Source organism: Zonotrichia leucophrys, chromosome 5, assembly GCF_028769735.1.
Source record: "Zonotrichia leucophrys gambelii isolate GWCS_2022_RI chromosome 5, RI_Zleu_2.0, whole genome shotgun sequence".
Lineage (NCBI taxonomy): Eukaryota > Metazoa > Chordata > Aves > Passeriformes > Passerellidae > Zonotrichia > Zonotrichia leucophrys.
The window spans coordinates 20,030,376-20,053,758 of NC_088175.1; the positions used below are offsets into that span (position 1 = coordinate 20,030,376).

General features: G+C 35.3%; 1 protein-coding gene across 12 annotated transcripts in view; it reads left to right on the top strand.

The window, feature by feature from the left end:
• The window catches only part of RALGAPA1 (Ral GTPase activating protein catalytic subunit alpha 1), a 129,166-nt gene that overhangs the window by 53,648 nt on the left and 52,135 nt on the right, over window positions 1-23,383 (top strand). For 10 of the 12 annotated variants that reach the window (XM_064714703.1, XM_064714705.1, XM_064714704.1 and 7 more), the window contains 12 exons: window positions 1,852-2,004; window positions 3,502-3,695; window positions 3,821-3,919; window positions 4,020-4,175; window positions 5,621-5,749; window positions 6,733-6,858; window positions 8,052-8,110; window positions 10,085-10,193; window positions 15,254-15,364; window positions 16,313-16,381; window positions 17,636-17,770; window positions 18,514-18,697. In XM_064714703.1, coding sequence (XP_064570773.1) covers window positions 1,852-2,004; window positions 3,502-3,695; window positions 3,821-3,919; window positions 4,020-4,175; window positions 5,621-5,749; window positions 6,733-6,858; window positions 8,052-8,110; window positions 10,085-10,193; window positions 15,254-15,364; window positions 16,313-16,381; window positions 17,636-17,770; window positions 18,514-18,697 — 1,524 coding nt within the window. The remainder of the gene's footprint in view (window positions 1-1,851; window positions 2,005-3,501; window positions 3,696-3,820; window positions 3,920-4,019; window positions 4,176-5,620; window positions 5,750-6,732; window positions 6,859-8,051; window positions 8,111-10,084; window positions 10,194-15,253; window positions 15,365-16,312; window positions 16,382-17,635; window positions 17,771-18,513; window positions 18,698-23,383) is intronic. The other 2 variants (XM_064714708.1, XM_064714715.1) reach the window with 1 other exon arrangement.

Below are 23,383 nucleotides of genomic sequence, written 5' to 3' on the forward strand. Positions count from 1 at the left end.
GCAATGTGAATTTCACTATATTAGGTGCCAGCAAATCAATGCAGAAACTCAATCTCAAAACACACTTACGATAAACAACTTTTCAGTGGTTCTGCTGATCAGAAAACTATTCTTCCTAAATCTGAAGTGTTTTGGAAGGATAATTTGGTTTTGATATATGGGCATTACATCATAGTCTAAGTAAATGATAAATTTGACTATTGTCTGCTGTTTACTAGTCCTAGAACAAGTTGTACCTGTGGAAGTCTCAGTCAAGGTTGGATCCACGTATGCTGGAGTATCTTTTAATGACAGACTCCTGTAGTTCTGCAAATTTTCCATAATTGTTTCTGTCCATTCTCTTCCATCATATGAAGATCTCTTTCCCTCCTTCCTCTGCTCCCTGCCTTCCTTGTCTGCTCTTTCCACCTCATTCACTTTCTTTCCCTCTCTATCTCACTCTCTCTCTATTTCTCTCATCCTCATGACTCTTTCTTGCTCCTTTTATGAACTACTTTCATCTATCCCCAGCTAATGAGCAGGATGGAAATGAAGTAAGAAAATACTTCTTTGAACATCTTTGAAGGGTGTGTTTTAGTTTGTCTCTGTAAGCATGTGGAAAACTGTTGGTCAGTAGCAAGTCGCACAAGACAGCAGTCTGTGTGGGAAGCAGTAGTGTCCCTCTATCCTGCATAGAGGTTTTGATTGAAATTGATAGTAAAAGCTTCATTGTCTTAGCCATTTAAAGGAGATAGAGACCTTTGCAGATTAACAGCATAATAAAGATTGTTTTCTGCAATTTCTATTCTGACAACAGCGATAACATTTTCTGTCAAGTTCTTTAAACAATTTGTTCTCTTTATAAGAAAGAACACTTCTCTCAAATGAGAAATGTTCTTCAATTATGCTCACGATAATTTGGGAAAATTACTATTTAAAAGACTCATTTTTCAGTTGCTGTCCCTAAAGTTCACTTTAATACTGAACTTAACACATAATATTTCTGTGTCCCTCTTACATTTATCTAACAATTAAAATTAATAGGAATTCTTTTCCTATTAATTTCACATGTGCTGATGTGTAGAAAAGTTTTGTGAAGATTTCATTCCCTTTTTGTCTGTCGTGTGACTGTTCTGGCTAAACTCAGCTATTTATAAGGATCTCTAGACAAATTCAGGATGTAAAACATAAGATAGTTCAGAAGAAAAATACAACTACTTACTCCTTCTCCACAGATCACAGTGGAGACCACATAATTGTCTAGAGAGGTTGCTCAGAGACTTATCACAGAAAAATGCCTTTGTAGCACTGTCATTCAGACGCTTGTTATTTCCTGTTTTACAGGAAATAACACCCTTCTATCTATACAGGACTTTTCCATCTTATGGATTTTCTCAGTTCAATCAGTAGATAAACACTGAAGATTATCAGTTACTGATTTTTTATTTATATATTAACTTGCATGGCTTTATCACCCTGGAAAAACATTTGTTCCAGGAAAATTTTTGCTTAAACTTTCTGCTAGAGAGAAATTCAGGTGAGGGAAATGTGATGAGAAATTTAGCTGGTTCAAAACATTGAAAGTGCTGCAAAACAACCACATTTAAAATTATGTGGACCGAAAATAGAGGTCTGCTAGTCCACTTATCTGTCTCATTTTGATGTTCATCTTTCAGTTTTTCTGCATGTACTTCATTTTCTTTCAGAACACCACTCACAGGGAGATCTGCTTACTGTTTTAGATCTTTTCTTGACCCAATTTGATATATAAAAGCAGCTCAGTTTTCTGTGAATGCTGTATTTAGACAACATTTCATAGCTCAAGAAAATAGAAAAGGCTTTTAAGGTAACTGTTAAAAATTACATTTGCAGGCTCTGAAAGTGCTTCTCCAATCCAATCTGCTCTTGGATCCCGATCACAGACACCCTCTCCTGCCACTCTGCATGCAGATCATATTGAGCAGAAGGATCTGCAGCTGGATGAGAAGCTCCACCACTCTGTTTTACAGACGCCAGATGACCTAGGCAATATCTGGAATAGAAAATACAAACTTGTTCTTTCTTTCTTTTTTCTTTCTAATGCAATGTAGTGAAGTAGCTGATATCACATGAGTTGTAAACAGTCCTGTACAACGCTATTTCATCTACACTTCAAAAATATTTAATTACAGTGATTGTTTTTAAAAGTAAACAAAAACCTTTTGCATTTTAACCTGCATTTCATTGGAATTTTTGGTGGTGGATTAATAGTCCACATATTAAAATTGTTCTTTTAGTTGCTGAGAATTGTGGCAGCTTAATCTAGCACGTGGCCATACCATGGACTGTTTTATCGTTGATGTACAAATAATAAGACATAATTTTATAATCTTATCATTTTTCCTTACAAGTTTAGTTCGTTTCCCTTTCATATCTAAACCAATTTGTAATTATGTCAGCTATCTTAGCTGTGGAATTCTGAGATACATTTTCTTTGAAATGTAATGTGAATATTTCTCCCGCATTTGGTCTTATGGAAACAAAAGAGTGTCTGCTATGTATTTCAGACCCTCTTTCTTTAAGTAGCCTACTGATGGACAGAAAGATCATTTTGCTTTGTACTTCAAAATCTACAGCCTAGAAACCAATAGTGTCTCTACCACAGTGACCCAGAAGTTCAAAAGAAGAGTCTATGTGATTAGGCTGAATTCAGATTTAATTTTGATTTGGTATGCCTGTGGGGGCTACAAGATTTTCAGAAGATCCCAATGAATTATCCACCTGAGGGGGTGGAAAGAAGATTCTGAATGCCTGCTGCTCTCAAGCTGGCTCATTATCTAGTATTTTGTGGCTGTTTAGGTAGCTAAGCGTGTCCTGAGTAGACTTGAGCCATCATAATCTACTGAGCATTTCTTTATATGGACAGTCTAGATAAATCATCTTCCACCTAAAAAAGAATGTTTTTTCATATAGCACTGGTGTGTGGAATGAGCTAGGTGTGTGTTAAGACTGTGGTGCTGAGTTACTGAATGTTCCCTCTCCACTCATGCAAATTAACTGTTTAAAGGACAATAGCTAGAGACAAGTTTAGTCACTTTTCTCTTCGACTTGCAATAACATGCTTTCCTAGTAGTTTCTGAAAAAAATAGTCTTTATATATTATTAGGATAAATGTAAAGATGAAAGATAATTTTACTTGAAAGCAGCCAGGTGGGGTTCTGGAGATTCATTGACTTCAAGGAATGTAAGAAAATACTTATAAGAGGAGTGGCCTTACTAGGTCTGTCAGATCTGTATTGGAGCTCCAGCAGTGACCTTAAATGTTATTTCATGAAAGAGTATAAGAAATAGGACAGTTCTTCCTCTACAGAGTTTATAACAGACAAAGCTTAACATACACAGTGTTGAGGTGGCTGACTGGGTAAAAAATAGCTTATTGTGAAAGCCTGATCATTCCATTTTATGAGGAGTGTGTGTTTGATAGTTGTATCAGAACTTTTCTGGAGAGGTAGATCTCACTATACTTTTTTCCTTCCATTACAGAAACTAGTGAATTCCCCTCAGAATGTTGCAGTGTGATGGCTGGGGGAACACTTACAGGATGGCATGCAGATGTTGCTACTGTGATGTGGAGGAGGATGCTAGGAATTCTGGGAGATGTCAACTGCATAATGGATCCAGAGATTCATGCCCAGGTTTTTGATTATCTGTGTGAACTGTGGCAGAATCTAGCCAAGGTAAAAGAACTGAACTGTTTTCAACAACCTGACCTGTTTGGGTAGGATTTTCAAAAAGAAAAAAATACCGCCTTATATATTTCCCTTAAATAATTCTCTTTCTGTTTTGTTTTTAATGATTGCAGATAAGAGACAATCTTGGTATTTCTACAGACAACCTAACTTCACCATCTCCCCCAGTTTTAATTCCACCACTGAGAATTCTAACACCATGGCTCTTCAAGGTAAATTTGAGCAATAAACTGTGAAACAGAAATAAATGTAGAAGAGTGTTTAATGTAATTTTTTAATTTATGAATAATAAATATTGTTCTAAAACTGTAGGCAACAATGCTGACTGATAAATACAAACAAGGAAAGCTACATGCTTATAAGCTTATTTGTAAGACAATGAAACGAAGACAAGATGTTTCTCCAAACAGGGATTTTTTAACTCATTTCTACAATATCATGCACTGTGGACTTCTTCATGTTGATCAAGTAAGTTGATTATGAAATTCAAAATAATATAAATGTTATGACCGACTCTTCTCAAAATTCTCAAGTGTATTTTCATCTGAGTAATTTAACTTTGTTTTGGAAATTAGTGCTTTGACTGATACTTTTTCTAAAAAGAAAACTTTGATAAATGATCCTCATGTTCTTGGTTGTATTCAGAAATGCTTTTTTTGTAGTCCATTTCAAGCAAATATGAGGGCAGAAAAGATACTCTCTCATTTTTTATTGATTGTATGTTACAGATTGAAGTATGCAAGAAAGAGAAGGAAGCAGATCTCTCTAAAGTCTACTGTTCTTCTTACTTGCTCCCTGATGCAACAGTTTAGCTAGTAAATTGTGCTCACTACATTGGAGGACTGTGTTTCTACAGCAAGTATAGGAACCAGCAAACTGAGATGTACTGAGCGTATCTAATCAGTGGGAGTAGACCTTTTTTATAGGTTTTGATATTAAGAAGTCTGAAAATATTTTATGGCTTAAATACTTCTTAAACATTTGCAGAAGTGTAAAAAAGTTGGGTTTGTGAACATTTTTGAGGAATGATTGTAGGCATGGGTAGGTCAAAGGTTCAAACAACCTTGTTTTCTTTAACTGGGAAGGATAGAATTAGTCCAAAATTATTCCACAGATGACTATGGATAGGACAGACCTCCAGTTTCTGTCCTGTAACAACCATTAATGCTGCTTTTCTTGCGGTATTGAAGATCCTCCTATGACATGCTGCTATTTAGTTGGATATTACTACTAGTGGAGAATTATTCAAAGGAGAAAAGGGGAGGGGTGTCTATCTGTAGACTTGGGATTTTTTTACAATTAAAGCATTTTATGCTTTTTTCCAAGTATTTTGAAAAAAATTGCAACATGTACAATGATTTTTGAAAGTGCTTCACTAAGTCTACAAGAACATAATATGCTGTGCTGATTAACTACATACCAGAAATGTTACAAAACACTTTATTATCTTCCTTCAAATTTTGGTTTCATATGGGTATATGTAAGAGGTTTTTAAAATACCTTTAAATACCTTTTTTAAAGTTACAGTCAGGCAATACTTGATGGAGAGGATTAAGTAGTTGTTAAGGTATAATAGCTGGTTATCTTTCTATATCTTTTCTGTACCTATTCAAATGAATGGTTAATCAGTTACAGAACTCTTAAAAGCTGACTGTAAATGAATAGATGAACTGTTGTCTGAGCTTAAATTGATCTATAAAGTATACCAAGTTTACTTACATTGATATGAGTATGCTTAAGGATTTTATCTTTTTGTGCTACTCTTCTCTCATTAATGAGTGTCCTACTGGCCACAATGAGTTTTCTTTCTCACATTTTTACTTTCTACTTTTGATAAATACCTACCTTTTTTCTTTCATTTTTCATTTGATTCTTGTTGATACTCTTCCTTTTTTCCCTTTTCCTTCTGCGAGGATATTGTCAATACAATCATCAAGCACTGCTCTCCTCAGTTCTTTTCACTTGGTTTACCTGGTGCTACCATGCTTATTATGGATTTCATTGTAGCAGCAGGAAGAGTGGCTGCTTCTTCTTTCCTCAATGTAAGTATTCATCAGTTAATTCTCATTTACAGGTGACAAAGAATTTGAGAGAATACTGAGCAGTATAGTTTTCTTTGACTAGGGTGGTGAATTGACCCCAGAATCCAATGTAGTGTTTATCAAATACAGATAGTGTTAATGATTTATTCCAGAGCACTACACATGCCTCTCCAGAAAATATGTGAGGAATGCAAAAATTACTGTTGAAGCAGAGAATCTTATTTTAGAGTTACAAAAATTGTGACTGCCATTTTTCTGTGCTTGAAGATTTTTTAAAGTAAATGTCTATTTTTACCATGATTTCATTTTTAAAATGTACTTATTTCCCCATATCTCTGCTATGAAATGACTTTTATGATCAGGCTTGAGAACTCAAATGTGCTAGTGTTTGCAATATTTGGATTTTTTTTACACACTTCTGGTTTTGTTACTCAGGCAAGTTCAGCCTTATATAGTAATACTATGTGATAACCTAGGTGCTGTTGGCTGTGCACACTGTACTCTCTCAAATCCCCCATAGTCTTCTCCAATTCTATGTGAAATTTGACTTCTTCTCCCATCAATCCCTCTCTTAACCAGTTACAAAATCCAGTCTCCCTCAAGGTACTTATCTGAAGCCTCTATCAGCTTCTTACACTGTAGCCTTTCCTATTCAGCAATGTCACTTTTAGTAGTTTTCCACATCCTGGTCAATTAGCTGAACCTAGGACCTGAGCCTAGTTAGCAGTTCAGTCATTTGTCTGTAATCCTAACAATCCTTCTGCCTCCTTTTTACTGTCTTGGAAAACGAGAGCAGGGGTGTGCATGAGTAAAAATCCAAGGAGCTGAGGTCTCTGTTTATTCAGCTTTGCAGGAGCTCAGAATTTCCAGAAGGAAATGGCTATATACAATTTCAGCCATCATTCTCTTTTAAGGAAGCTAAAAATGTCACCTTTCTGATTGCAGTAAGAATATATATTTCTCCCCCCCCCCTTTTTTTTCAGGCACCAAGAGTTGAAGCGCAAGTTCTTTTAGGATCTCTAGTCTGTTTTCCCAATTTATATCACGAACTACCAGCTCTTCACCCAAATATTCCTGACATTGCTGTGTCTCATTTTACAGATGTTAAGGTAGGAATTTTAAAAATATTTGGCTAGTATTCTATGAACCAAATGCATGCCTAATATTGTGCTTTAGCAGACAATATTAAGATTTTAAGATCCTAGAATTTTTTGAAAGTAATTTCAAATAGATCCATCAGACTCAAGATCCTTTAAGGTCTTGTCAAACTTTATACTTCTAAACATACATTATAATTGCTATTAACTTAATAATAAAGTGTTTTCTTATGTTTGTAGAAGGAAATTATACATTATCTCACCCTTTCAAGCCTTCTCTCACTAGGGTGATTTGCAGGTATCACAGATTCAATTAGCTGAGACAAGATTAATTATTTAATTTATTGGGACAATTATATTTATTTCACAACTGGTGAAATCTGCCTGTATTCCTAGAGACTTTGAAAAATTTCTGCACAGCAGTGTGTTCTGTACAGCAGTGTGTTTTTTCTTCAAAATGCAAATATTAGTGGAGTCGTTCCCTTGTCTGTCATGACACAGTCAGGCAGTGTGACAGTATACTGAAACTGCACAGAGCACAGTTTGTGTGTCTAAGAAAGGCTCCCCTTAAGTTTTCCAAACTTTTTCAATTTGAGGAGAAATGATGACTTGAGAGCTGCTTTATACCTTGCTCCCCTTTGGAGACTGATTTTGAATTCCTTCTTTCTCATTTCTAATGTAGAATGGTTGTTTACATGAGTTATATTAAGGGCAGCCTACAGCTTTAGGGACTTTTCACTGTCATTGAGTCAAAGTTCTTTTTGACAGCATTCTTAAGGCACTGTAGGCACTTAATCTAGTGCCTAGTTGAAAATATTTTTTAAATCAATTAAATTTTTTGAAAGTGCTTGTTTAAACCTTAAAGTAAAAGATTCTGTCGTACCCTTTAGCACTACCTAAGATAGCTTCAGGGAGCCCTTTACTATTTCCCCCCCTTGATATTTTATGGAAATGCTTTGACAAGGATTGGATACATGGCTCATCAGGAGAAATTAGGACAGTAACGTGTAGGGTATTCTTGGGGTGGCACAGTAACAAGTATCTGGGACAGGCTTGATATTTGGAGTAGTGGTAAGCAAACAATTCATCTGACGATAACATAGAGGTTCAACTAAGCAATATGCCTGTGTGCTCTATAATAATATTTTGATGCTTTTTGGGATGGAGTTATGTGTAAATCAGTGAATTTTTCCTCTTCATTTTAGGAACTCATAATTAAAACTGTGTTAAGCTCGGCAAGAGAGGAGCCATCTGGTCCTGCACGGTAGGCCAAACAAAAAGAGCTTCTACATTAATAGGTTCTTTTCTTTATTAGGCTGTTTTGAGGTGTATATATTAGAGAGCTTAAAGTAAAAGTTTGTTGCATTTTATTAATGGTTTTCTTCACCACTGTCAAAACTGTAGTCCATGATGTGAATTTAAAATGGTCTGTAATAGAGATATTAAATTAACAAACTGGACTGGGTTGGTCCAGTGTTCTTTCTGTGATAGTGACTGATAGGAAAGGGTGTAAATAAGGGTAAGAGAATAAGCTTTCCCAGCCTACTCTGGTGTTCGGCTTGGGGATTTTCTGGACTAGAGAGGCATTCTTTACTTGGATTAGGACAAGACTATTTATGAGGGAGGGGTAGGGTTTCTTTTATTAGATCACATTATTTAATTTGAAAAACAGAAATAATCCAATGTACATGAATTATTTCCATTAATATGGTGGTATTGACAAGAAGCAGAAAAAACTGAGCTAAGCATTAAACTAGGAATGGTTGCTCTGATGCTTAAACCTAAGCATCTTCATCAAATAAATAACTCTGGAGAGGATTATTACCAGTTTTCTCTCCTAATTTGCTTAGGATTTTATTCCTTCATACCCATCTTCAGAAGCATTCAGTTGCACTGTCCTGTGTATGGGATTTGAACAGGAATCTCTAATGCCTAACAAGGAGGAGTGCATTTGTGTGCTTTATATATTTGGAAAGAGTGAATATATATGTTCAACTAATATATTGTCACATAAAAAATACTAGAAGTACATACCTGAAAAGCTACAATTCTGGAAAAATCAGCTTATTGAACCTTTAAACAGTTTTTTGGAAAACCAAGAGCAGTTTTCATCAGCCCACTTACCTCTTTCTTCATGTGAGCTGATAATATTTCTCAACAGAGGAAAAAGAGGGAATATCCTGAGATCACATTGACTTAATTTTTCGTGTTACAAAACTGCTTTCTAAAAGGCATAACACTCTCCACTTTGCAGTTTTTCTTTCAGTGACAATGTACAAAATAGGGTGGGTTTACACTGTAATGTACTATTAAGTCATGTATGTATTTTTGCTCTCTGTAAGCATTTTCATGATTTTATGTAGCCTTAAAATTCTTTTTCTACAGCACAGGCTTCACAGCCACTTCTGTTTCTTTTCTTGCCTACAGTTTTTCCTTCCCAGGTTACATGACCAGCTTTCTTGTTTTCAATTTTGGATTGCTCTCCAATTTTATCTAGGATTTTGAATCCTGAAGTTGTTTCCAAATATTTGTAGACTCTCTTCCTGAAGAAAATAACTAATGGATCGGAGATGGCTTAAGCTAGCTCCTTAACATTTCTGAACAAATTTCATCCATCTGCTGATTTGAACACACTTATCTAAATACTTTTTACCTTTACACTTTTTTTTTCTATTTCTATGAAGAAACAACAAAAGTTAATGTACTAATCTCAATATGTATACTGACTCTAGGATTCATGTACCCCTCCTCTATTCATCCTTGTTTATTGTCCATCTAAAACAATGTGAATGTCCATGAGAGAGTAACATTCCTCTCTCATCTCTGTGTCTCAGAAGCTCTAAATATGAGCAGCCTCTTGTGTTAGGAAGGAGGAAGCTCCCACCCCAGTTTTTGCTTTGTCTTAAGAAAAGATAAGAATTTCTCGTATGTTGATTCCAGATAATATTTTTAATCAAAACACACATAGAAATGCAGGAGTTCTTGATGTCTTTTGGATTTTTCAATTGCTCAGATGGGTGCTTCCTCTGCCCTTTCCTCTGCCTTCACCAGCATACTTTGGATTTCTTGATAATTTTTAAATGTTTTACAGCACTAGAAAGGTTTTTGTACAGTTGTTTTGGAAATACTAAAAACATATTTGTTGTTATATGTCTTTATCAAAACTTAATGAATCATAAAAATTACACATTCCTGTAGAATGTTTCTCAACAACTTGTCCTCCAACATTGTTTTGCAGATGTGTTGCTCTTTGTAGCCTTGGAATTTGGATCTGTGAGGAGCTAGTCCATGAATCACATCATCCTCAGATCAAGGAAGCATTGAATGTGATATGTGTTTCTTTAAAGGTGAGAGAATTAAATTTTTACAATGTATGTTGCTTTTATGTGTAAAGATACTTTGCATTTTCAAAGTCTTAACGACGTTTTAGCACCTTTACCTTGCAGTCTCATTTGCTGTCCTTACAAAAGAGAGAACTCATTAAATTTAATGAGTGGATCTCTGAAATGTCAAAAGCTCTTTACCCTTCTTTAAGTTTGGAGAGAATGATGTGCTGGGAGGATAAGACAGTAGATCTTTATTCTTACAAAATCACTAGCCACTCTAACCTACCATATTCTCACAGCCCTCTGTTCATGTTCACTTCTGAGTTCGAGTCATTGAATCATGCAATACTGCTTCTTGGGCCTGGCTAGATATTTAGTGAGAAATGCAGAGTACTTACACCATATGCATGGAAGCACCAGAAATGTTTAATTTGCTGGGGCAGAGTCCTTTTTAATGCTTATTCCAGGAGCTGCATATTTTTGCTTGATGAGAGCTTCTGTTTTCCTACTATTTTAAATCTTTTTGCATTTGTTCTTATTTTATAGAATGATTAGAATATTAGTAAAAACCTTTTGTTTTTATGCAGTTTTCAAATTTGCATGTTTCTGAGCAATAGTTTCAACTTCTAAAATGTTTTCCAGTTTATCTTCAGAACCGTTCTATGTGCTTTTTGTTTGCATCAAAATTCTATGAATAGTCTAGTCTTTCTTTATATACAGATTAATAAAAATTAAAATGTACACCTGTTACACATGACTTCTGTCGGATGTTGGGGATTATTATTTTCTTTTAAGCAATGGGAATCTGAAAAATATCTGAGCAGATCAGCTGCTCACATCCTGTGAAGCAGGATTTGAGTCTTTGTATAAGGTAGCTGCAGGCCTTTTAGTATTAGACTCTAAATTGCAATTTCCTGTTTTGCAAAATCACATTCATTCTTTGCAGCTCCACTAATACCCTCTTCCAGTGTTTTCCCCTTGGTTTTTAATAAAGCTTAACTTTTGCTTTTTATCAAGTTCCTGTGCAAGTTTGGTGTAAGGCAAATGATCTTTTATCTTGCTGCTCCAATTTATCAATATTTGAACTATTTTTAATCCTGAAATTCATATTAATTTATGTTCTTTTTCTCTGACGCATTTATTAAACCAATTATTTTTATCTCATTTATATTAAACATAAATTACTTTTTGAATGAGAAAACAAAGATCTTTATATTTCTACTTCGCTTTTCTTTGTGTTGGCAAAACCATCCAGTGTACATTGTCTTTTTTTCCAGTTCTGAGCAATGGTATACATTCACAATTCACTTTAATAACGAAATGAAAAGTTCATTAATTTGTCATGGGAGAAATAAATTAGCTCTAATTTGTTACCTTAGCAATCTCCTGGCTACCAAGTAGTCAGAGGTTGGAACTCCCAGAATGGATTATTTTCTTATTTTCAGGAGAAATGAATGGGTAGGGAGCTATAGGCCTAGTCCAACTTACTGATAAGTTCAATTGAACAAATAATATTGAATAGAAATGTTAGCAGCAATTACATGCTTATTTTTGAAATACCAGAAGCATATTCAGAGCTGCAGTTCAGCAGCTGGCTTTGGATGTGGCTAGTGCTTCTGTGTGCAATACCACTCTGTCTGCATTAACCTCTGCTGGAGCTTGAGCACAAAGGATCCTAACCAGCCATCCAGACCTATGATTTTATTCTGCTTCTCTCAAAAATGCTGCAGATACATCACAAAATTGTCTTGTATAAATCTAGTAAATGAATGCCAAACAATAGGTTATTTTCAAGTATGGACAAGGTTAAATTCCTCATTTAACATCCAGAAAGATGGGACCCTTACAAAAATTAACCTTATGGTAAGACCACCTTTCCAAGAAAAACCCTGAGAGTTGGGAAACAGGAAAAGTGCCAGTTCACTGGTATCTTTTTTCCCCCCGCTGTCGCGTGAGTTCTCAAAAATTACGTTCACAATTTATGCTACTAAATATAAAAGTGGTGAATTCTTATGCTTTATAACATAGGACATTTTCCAGAGACAAAGAATGGCAGGTGGAATGTTTATGGCATCATACAGGTGTTTCCATGGCCACTCTGAAGGTTCTTGTAAAAGAAGTCAAAACCAAATAACTGACTTGAAAGGGCTGAATTGTTTCATTACCTGACATGTAGTCAGTGAGGCTGCTTGAGTTCAGGAAAATGTCTTTGCAGAAGCCACAGCTCTCAGAACTGCCTGTTCTAAGGTTCCTGAGTGTTTGTCCTGGTTTAAGCCCAGCTGGAAGTTGAGCACCATGCAGCCACTCGCTCAGTCTTTCTTCCCACCCACTGTAGTGCAATTGCAGGGAGAATCAAGACAAAACTTTTATGTTGAGATGACAACAGTTTAATAATCAAAAGCAAAGTAAAACAGTGCAATAATGGTAAATGATAGCAATGGTAAGAGAAAGGAAAGAAAACCCAAGTGATGCACAATAATTTTCTCACCACCCGCTGACCGATATCCTTTTCCCAACCCCGACCAACCCCCTTTCCAGATAACTCCCCCAGTTTAGGTACTGGGAATGATGTCCTACAGTGTGGAATATCCCTTTGGTCAGTTTGGGTCACCCATCCCAGCCATGTTCCCACCATGAGTTTCTTTTGCTCACCTTCTCATAGGTACAGCATGAGAAAAGAGAAAAAAAAATCCTTGATTTCTGATAAACAGAATTTAGCAAAAAACAAAACATTGGTGTGTTATCAACACCATTCTCATTCCGAATCCACAACACAGCACTGCAAGAGCTGCTGAGAGGAAATTAACTCGACCCTAGTGACAGCATTCTTTTGAAATGTGATATATTGACCATGCTAGGACAGCTCTCTGAAGCACATGAAGGATTTGATCTATTTCAGCCAACCCCCATATTCTTGATCAAAACTTCCTCCCTGATGCTTTTCCCATGAATAAAAAAAAAATTGTGTGCAAGATTAGATTTTAAATTTATTCATATTCATTACTTTATCCTTTATGTGAAGCTTATGTCTCCGCTTACTTTTGTTCCTTTATTAAATTAAAAAAAGAATTCTCTTCAACCAGAGAAAAAGAGATGTTAACTGATTTGTGTAAACTAGCCAGTAATAATAAAAAATTACTCATTTTTCTTTATTTTAGAGCCTCTTTAGAAAAAGAATCATTAAAATGTAAGAAATGTTTTCTGTTTTTAAGTAGTAAATGGTCAATTATTCTGTGACTCTGAAAAGTTTCCAGGTCTTTTTCTCAGGTATTTTTTTCTTACTTTCAGTGGTCAGGATTTCTATATTAAGCTGCACAAGTTTGTGCACCCCATTTTTCTTCTCCAGTGATTTTGGGGTTTTCTTGCAAGCTTTTTAGGATGTTTTGAGCAATCTGGATTTGTTCTCAAGTTCTGTAATGAAGTTGTCATGCTTTCAGTTTGGTTTTTTTGGGGTTTTTTGTTGGTGTTTTTTTGTTTTTGTTTTTGTTTTTTTTTCTGGTTGCCACTCAAGCTTGAGCATTAGAACCTATACCCTGCTCTTACTGAGCATTTCACAGCATAGAGAGAGGCTGTCTCATGAGGGATAAAAACGTAGTGATAGTCTTGTCATAAAGTTTGTGAAGATTTGGAGATGTGAGATGTTTACTCTTTTGATAAAAGTCATCAACATGAAAGTGAGAAACAGGGAAAGTCAGAACAAGTGTTAACTACCCATTGTGTACTCAGGTTTCCACCTCCCTGGATGACTTGCAAGAGCCATTCATAGTTTTTCCTTTTGCTTACATAGATAACACAAAAAATGGTAATTAAAGCTTTGTACTCGAGACTTTTCCTTGTGCTTGTACCATTTCTTTTCAAGACTTTAAATGTAAAAAGTGATAGCTCTGCTTTGATAAGAAGCACTGACCCAGAACACAGTCTTCTTCCAGTGTATTTTCAGTTTAAGTTTTTTGCCATTCAATACTTTTATTCTAAAATCTTTATTTTCTACTCAGGTTTCATTGTCCAGGCATTTCAGCTTTCTTAAAGCTTTGGGTTTTTTAAGTTTTGTGAGATACACCCCTCCCTGAAGGGTTAATAGAAGTGGTCTGAGTAAGAAAAAGGCCTCTCGAGCCAAGAAATTACATCTAAGTGTTTTTACAGCATAATTGCCCTTTTCTGTGTCCAGAAGTAGAGAGCCATCTTGCAGCATATACCTGTGACAGCTTCACTGCTGAATGTAGTGAGATTGAAACAAGTAAAATATGTTCTTACTAATGCAGGAATTCACTTGTAATATTACAACTTTTTCCTTGCCATTTGCTGCACACCTTAATGTTTTAAAGCAAGTGCAGTGAAGGTAAAAAACTCAATTACACGTCTTGTGCATCAACAATTTAGGGAAACACGTCTCTTAATTTCTGTTTTCCCACTTAGGATTGTAGAACAGGGTGTGCATCCTTCCTAAGAGTGGGGATTTTTGTACAAATGTGTTCCCTTCTGCTTTGACCAGCACAGTAACTGTGGAAGGCAGGCTGCAGAGCAGCAGCCTTCTCCTGCCTTTAAAAGAAGAGCAGAGTTAAGCACAGAAGCCAAGGTGAATCCATTTCCATTCCAACATGTGCTGGGCACTGCAGTCACTAGCAGAGAGCAGAACAGTTCGGCTCATGTTTAGTACTACAGGCTGTGGTTTGGGCATGGAGCTCATCACCTGCCTTGATTCTCAGCAAAGACCTCTGATTTCAGAACTGTATCCGTGGGGGGCTTTGCAGTGATTCATTAATATTAATAATCATTAAGATAATAAGAAAGTATTCTTTCTCCCTGGTTTCATGATATTCTGCTATTCTAGTTAGGAGACACCTCTCCCTTTCCTGGTGTGCATCTAACTGCATGTCTGCCCCAAAACTTTGATGTTAGCTGCTAACATTCGTTTATGAATATAAAGTAGTTCTTTTTGAGTTTTGTAAAATTTAATTTTGTTCCTCTGGTAAATAGATACTTAAGGAGCTACCAGTGAAATTTGTGACCACCCTACCACCTAATGTACTCTTACACGAAACCATTTTGTCATTGTTACTGTGCTGTGCTCTCTTTTCCAGTTTCCAAATAAAACAGTAGCCCAAGTTGCCTGCAGTATGCTGAACATGCTGATACATTATGTACATAGGCTTCAACTATATCAAGCTGATTCACCATTAAGAATAATACTAGTAAGTAATTATTTTTAATTGAAATTTTCAATTATTTTAAATTAATCACTACAATGTACTACCCTAAAGTTAAACACTTGAATAGTGACAATTATGTTTTGCAAAATATTGAATTAGTATAAACATAATCTTACTTAACACTAACAATAAGGAATGGCAGCACACATAACTTCCTGACTCCAGTATAGACATGTAATGTGTCTATATCATGCCTGTTTTTTCTCAGAGAAAATGTGTCATGAAAATGTTATCAGTAAAGTACAATTTTTTTCTTAATACTAGATATCTTCAAGCATGTTTATTGAAGTTCAGGAAGAAAATGATTGCTTAAAATATGGTTCTTCAACTTTATTTTGTATATCCATGAAAGAGTTTCAGTATAAAACAAAAATAATATTTTGAATATGCTTCCCGTAACAAGGAGGTAGATAGACTATGGCCTCTGTGAGTCTGAGCCACAAAGGACACCCAGGTTCTTTTCCTGTGAAAGCTTCTTAAGAGATACAGCAAGCATTTCTGTGCTCCTTTGGAGACATATTTTTGATCAAATAGAGACGGGGTGTATGCAAATTCTAGTAGTTCTAAGAAACAATGCAGCTCAGATAGTACCATACACAAACCAGCACCAGATTTCTTCCCACATCCTACAAGTGTGTTGAGTCATGTTCTTTTTATGCCTGAATACTTGAGGTAGCTGTGTAATTTCATTGTCCTTAATGCACCTACGTCAGTCAAACAGAACATACTCCTTCAATGTGTTCTGCAAAACTGAATTAAAAGTGTTTTTATTTTAAAAAATTGTCAAGAAATATTGTAACTTGTCTCAAATTAATTGTAATAGAATTTAATAATGAATCCAGTATCATGTTAGATTTACCTGCTTAAAAAAATATTTTAAACTTAAATATTTAGGTTGTATTTTAAAAGAAATATGCTAAATTTCCACAGATTCTGATAGCAACTATTACACATCTGCTACCCAGTACAGAAGCTTCCTCTTATGAGCAGGACAAGAGAGTAAGTATTTTTCATTTCTAGTACTTTCTGCCTCCTGAAAGCTGTGTCTCTTCTGAATTAGTTTTGCTGTGGGCCTATTAGGTCACTTAAATTTGGGCATTTTGGTGCAGTTTGTTTCTGACAGCTCCATCCTTCTGGACTACCATTCCCACAAGGAGCTGGAGTCCATCTGTTGTTCATTTTGGTTTTCAGAGCTCTGTTTCATCTTCTGTCTCTGTTTGCAAGAAGTCAGGGGCTATTGTAGTCTACACTCATATGCCAAGCTGCCCACTTTTCCACTTGAGGATGCTTTCCATAATTGACCAAGTTTTCCCATGAACTACTGTCAATTGTACATGAAATATCAAATAAAAATTGTCTTACCTATTTTGACAAATGTAGTCCTAATCGGTTTCAAAAAAATTGCTTAAAAATAAAAAGACTCAGTACCCTTCATTATTAGTTTTGTTATACTTTTGAAAGACAAACTTGGAATGCATTATCTGAAACTAGTAAATTAGGTAAATAGATTTTTTTTAAAACTTCTATTTACCTTGAGAAAGATTTTAGAGAATCTTGCAGATATTTATCTGAATTGTCTTCTCTTCGACAACTGAGTTTTAAAAATCAAAAACTTATATTTGGTCTGTAAGTTATTGATGATTTGGTGTGGATTTGTGTCTTAATCTAATTCTGTTCCAGAGTCTTTCAAAACATCCCAAGAGGGAGTTGATTCTTTTGCTAACTGAGTAACCTACAGTACAGGAAGCAGTTGGATTTCTTTCAGATGATAAAATATGATATGGTGCTGCATAACATTATTGATATGTTGTAAAAGACATTATGTGTTATTTATAAAGCACTAAATACAGGGGAATTGGTTCCATTTTGTGTAACCCTTGATTCACTTTACTGTGAAATATATATGCAAAATGGCACATCAGCCTTAATTTGGACCTGTCATTTTAAAAACAACAGCCTACAAATCAATTTTGAAAACTGTGGGTATCCTCCTAAGTATAGTATCTGCTCACAGTCATGCCCTGATGAGAAACTGTTGAATGGATGGCCTTTGTTAAGTACCTCTGTAGCCCGTTTTTACTGATGCCATAGTTTTTGAAGATTCAGTGGTTGTCAAGTGGGACCTGCCATTGCTGCAGAAGGTTGACTTTACTGAATTGAAAAAAAGGCAAAACAGAGAAATAAAATAAAGGGATAAATATGAAATAGCAGGTGCAGGCTTAATTGATTTGTAATGGAAAGTGTTTTTTCCAGTTGGTGGTTTCTTTACTTCTCTGCTTATTGGATTGGATAATGGCCTTGCCATTGAAGACTTTGCTGCAGCCTCTTCATACTACAGGAGCAGAAAATGATAAGACTGAAAGATCTGTTCTTAATTGTATATATAAGGTACATGTTTCTTTGCTCACCTATTAAGAATTTCTATGTATGGAGGTAGTGTCAGTTTCCATGGAAATGAAGGCAAACGTTTTCTGGAAGCTGACCTCCATTCTTCTCCTGAAATATAGACTGCTGGCTCAGTTCTTGTATGTTTCACTGCATCAGCTTGACCTTTGATATATTTGGAATAGTAGATATTGGTTTACATTTTGGATGGTTAACCAAGCCTTTTTTTTGTATGTCCTATAGATTGCAGATGCTTGTATTGTAGAATATTAACTGTACATTTAATACAAAAGGATGTAATTTTTATATATCAAGCAGTTTCATGTAGCAATGAGAAAAGCAAAAGCACTTCTGCTTTTGTTAGACAGTAAGTTACAATTACTGTCTTTAGGAGCTCAGGAGAAAGGGGTTTTTATCCTTTTTGCAAGGGAAGGGGATTAAAACCTCCAGCAGATTAGACCTAGCATATGTAATTAAAGAAGATAGGAGATCTAAAAATAAAGGTAGCCTAATGATTGTTTTGTGAGTTTTCTTTCATTATTGTTAAATTCCACTTTGGTGGTAATAATTTTCTTTGCAGACCAGAGCTTGTTTCTGTAAACATTAAGCATCTAAAATTTTCCAGTGTTTCATCATGCCTGCCTTCTAACAAGTAGATTCTTGAAATGCAAATAAAAATAAACTTCATTTCTCATAAAACTATAAATTTCAGTAGTTAATGTAATGAAATTCTGGTTTCTTTCTAGGTTCTGCACGGATGTGTCTATGGGTCTCAGTGTTTTAGCAACCCAAAATATTTTCCTCTAAGCCTTTCTGATCTGGCATGTATGGATTATGATCCTTTTATGCATTTAGAGAGCTTAAAGGAACCAGAACCACTGCATTCTCCAGACTCTGAGAGGTCTTCTAAACTTCAGCCAGTTACTGAAGGTTTGTCTAATTGCCTAAATACATTTTCTTTAAAAAAAATTTGTCTGTATTTAAGTGTTGGTGTACAGCACAGGTTTTCAGCTATATGTGAACACTAGGTAAGAACCATTAGTATGGAATGAGCAAATGTAATTTTTGAGCAATTACCATTTGATTAACTGAAATAAGTATGTTCTGAACAACACCAAAATCGATAGGATATGGATTCTTCTGTGCTCTGTGTATCAGCAGAAGTGTTAAGTTCTGCAACATGGATGAATGTTGCTTTTCATTTTACCTTCAGTAAATTAATTTGATTTTTCCTTATTTTGCTCCTTTTGTAGAAGAATTTTGGATTTTTGTTCCTGTTTGACATTGCAGTATTGAATGTTTTCCATTAATTTTTTTAGCCTATCGTAATTTTTTGTTGATCTCTTTTTACACAGCTTAAAACCACAGATTTTTTTAAAGAAAGAGAAATTTTCTCTCATCTGGTTAGAACCTTAGGAGACATGGGAATTAGCATTTTCTTCATAATTCAGAAATAAAGAATCAAAAATCTAAGCCACAGAGGACTATCATGTATTATGCAGTGTATCTAGTAAATATCAAATGGTTACATAGGGAAGAAAATTGAAAAAGATGAGATTAAGATACGAGCAACTCTGTGTAGTGCTATTCTGCCTCTGTATTAAGTTGTTCCATTTAGGCTTTTTTAAGGGTATTAAGAACCAGATAAATGCAGCAGTTCTTTGTAGCAGCTGTGTGCTAACAGCAGGTGATTTTGTGGTCTGCAGTGACTACGTGCTGTTTTTTATGTAGAGAAAATGGCTAATCATTGTGCCCTTGTCTAAGGCATGCTTCATCATCCTCAAGTACTTTTTTGGCCAAAGAATTCTAAACATAGAGCTGTCCCCTAATAAGCTCAGTATTGGATTGAACAAGACTGATCTGAGAACTACTGGCAGGAGGAGCTGTAATTATTAAATTTACTGAAGAATGAAGCAAGGTACTATAGTTGGCTTTTTGTCAAATGGCTGTGGCCTTATTAGTAAAAAGTAATCATCTGCAGGGTCAGAATGAAAGAGGCTTCCAAGGATTCATTCTGTCCTAATTACAGTCTCACCTATACATATTATGTAAAGCTAATATTTAAAGCATTTGCCAAAATTTACTTCCACTGCATGTTCTATTACAGTGTAGTGAATTGTAGTAGCTTTTTATGCCTGGCATCTTTTGTATTCTGTAATAATCTGTAATTATGGGTTAGAAGCAAATGCTGTGTGGCTTTTTTAATTTGACAATCTGAAAAGACAACCCTGAATAGATTTCTCTTTAAATGAATACAGTTGCACAAAGCCTTAGCATCAATATCTTCATTTTGCATTTCCAACCATGGTCTTTTCTTTTATGATTTCTTGTTAAATTTCTTAATAAAAGTAATTTCAGATGTTCCTTTTATCTCTCCAGATAAATTAAGTTTCAGGGCTCTGGAATTGTAAGTTAGACTGTGAAATTTAATTGGCAGACCTACAGCATTATAACGCAACCCTGGTTCTGCAACCTTGGCACTTCTAGTCCCCATTGCCAGGCAGAGAATAAAATTGGCAGTGCTTGACCGGTTGCACAGCATCTGTTCTCCCTGGCATTGTTGGAGGAGTGAGAGGAGTAAAACTAGTGGGTAACAACCAGTCTGGGTCTCTGTCAAGACCAAGGGTCAATTAGTAAAAGCTAGCAGCAGAACAGAGTGCCAATGGGTCAGCATCTTTTAGCAGAGTAAAAGGGCTATCATAGTACCTTTCTTGAAGGAATGGAAATGAGCAGGGCAGAAGTTACATGGAATTCAGGGAAGTTCTACAAAAACAGGGTAGGAATTGTGAAACTCTTTCCTTAGGCCACAGGCAAAGCTGCAAGTGCTGAAATGACAGAATTCTTAAGACAGGGTGCTTTAATGGATGTGATTGACTTACCCTGTTTTGCCTCCATTGTTCAAGGTCAGATCCATCTCAAGTTTTGTGAATACTTAGCCACAGCATAATCTGTTAGAGGTAGTTGTGATTGGAAGGTTCTAGTAAGCTTAAGATAAGATAAGATACAGTGGTCTACCCATTATTTATTTGATTGATTTTTACCCCATTATTCATATTTCTCCAAACATATGTTAAAATCTTTGCATAGATTGATTTTTTTTCTAATATTTTTAAATTTCTAATGAAAAAGCCTTCCCTGCCTGATGTCTAGTCTTAGCTTTTGTTTAAAAAGTAGAAATATAAAGTATTTTTCATATAAGGCTTTGCTGTTTGCCATTTTACTGAAAGGACACAAAATGCACACTTTAAAAAAATACTTGGTACATAGTGCATCTGGATTAACACAGTTTGTGTTTTGTGAGGAATATTTTAGAGATGGGCTCTCTGTTACTGCATGTCTGTATAGCTGAAGTTAACAATTAGAAAGGAATGAGACTTGCTTAAACTAAGGTAAAATACAGGAAATTAAGCTAAGAGGGACACTCTTAGACTCCCTCTAAACATAATGAAAGAAAAATGTTTTTAGAGAGTGATTCATCCCATTGAATTTGAGATTAATCAGTCTGTACAGGTCATCATTCTTTACACATCTAAAATTATAAGGAGAGTTAAATTCCCCCTTCAGTCATTGTTTTTTACTTCTACTACATAACCATAGTTGCTTAAAACTATTCAGCCAAAGTTGAATTAAAAAGTTAATAGCACATCTTAAGGAATCCTTCATTCATGCTACAGATACAGATTAGTAGTGATGGACCTTCAGCCTTTCCACAAAAGAGGTAATTTCAGGACTGAGAAAAATAAATAGTATAACATTTCTTGTAAATTACCCAATGATCATGAACATATTTAAATTACACTGCCCAAGCCAGAGGCAGTACCATTGTGAAGAAAGCAGCAATGTGTTCTCTCAGGAAGACAGGTCAACAAAGCAGTGAGCTGGCTGCCTTAATGTGTAAAGATATGGCTTAGTTTGTAGAATTTGTGGTAAAGCTGTGATGGCTTGCATTATTACATGTTTTCATTTGCCCTCCAGAAAAAAAGAGCATGATTTAGATTCTCATTTTAAGGTTTTAATATATTGAATGTTCAGTTATTCCTGATTGAAGAGATGTGCTTCTAGGAATAAATTAAGTTGCAAAATTAATTTAAAATGTTTATATTTTCAAAATGCATTACTAGGCTTGGGATTTTTTTCCTTTTTTATTCCTGGGGAAACCATCATCAAAATCAGGTTTTCTGTGTGGCAAAAATTGGCAGACCTACTTTATTTTATTTCAACGTAACAGGTTGCATCTTACAGTCTACTTTTCAGTATACTTCTCTTGATACTTCTAATTAAAGCTTTCTGTGTCATTTTTAGATCAGCAGCATTGTATTCTGAGAGAAGACTTACATGTAGTGTTCAAATTTTATAAAAGAAACAGTGACAGATCTATGATTTTAATTCAAGTGCAAAGTTTTCAGGGCAAGGCTGTATTAGGACTGAGAATGGATCTTTCAAATTTAAATTAATTGTTCCCCTCTTTGTCTCACTGTGTCACCTTTCCTTTCCCATGTGTCCTTTAGGCTCCTAAGACACACACAGAGGCACAAAACAACCGTGGTCAGTTTGAGATCTTCAGGGTTTGGCACACAACAGTAACAGTAATAACATATGCTAGAAGGTCCTTATTTCTTCAGGTTTCTCAGCAGAACTTAACAGGAGGCATTTAACCTTTATAGAGTGGGACTTCAGGTATCTGGAAAGCCTGTGTGTCTCTGCTCCTGGGAACCTGAGCAAAGTATTACCTTATTTATCTCTGCATGGCAAGTGCTAAATACTTGGTATAAATATCCTGATAAAGATGGGCCACCCTCTGCATTGTCCAGGTGCTAGTCAATAATGTGCTGATAAATGATTCTCCAAGCACCCAGCTTATTTTCTCTTTGTTTTTTATAAAATCTGCTTCCAGTTCCTTCTTATGTTTCAGCAGATGGCACTATAACTTAATTTCCTTGTATGCTGCCAGTATCTGGACACATAATTCAGCATCACTGAATGTTTTTGTATTTGTAAATTTTAAACCTCAAGAACGCTATACATGATAAAAATATCTCTAATTTACTTGTATTAATTCTCAAGGCATTAATTTATTAAAATACTTGAATAGATATGAGTTTTAGAATTGTATAAATATTATATTGATTTTGCCAGCTATTAAGTGGATGAAACGTTTCCCTATTTGCAGTTCAGATGGAGTGCTTCCTAAAGAAAGAGAATAGCCAGAATCCCAAACAACTCCTACATGCTGCACCCAAACCTTTTAAGGAAAAAAAAAAAAGGCAAATACATACTACCTGTTTATTTTTGCAGTTGCTGAATGCATCCATCTTCAGAAACCGAAGATCTGTAATGTCAGTACCCATGACAAATTTGCCTTTATTTTTCCAGTTAAATCAATTAAGACTTCTGAAACTGAGAAAATTGTTTATTAAACACTGGGTTTTGCAGCTTATGAATATCCAACATAAAGGGAGATGAATTCATTATATTTTACTTCTATGCCCAAGAGGTTCCATATTCTCAGTAAATACTGAATGCAAAAGTAACATCATTCAGCACATTCTGGTGTGATGGATTTTGGTGAGAAAGAAGATGGGAAGCGTTAGCAGCAGTTTTCAATGTTTAGTGTAA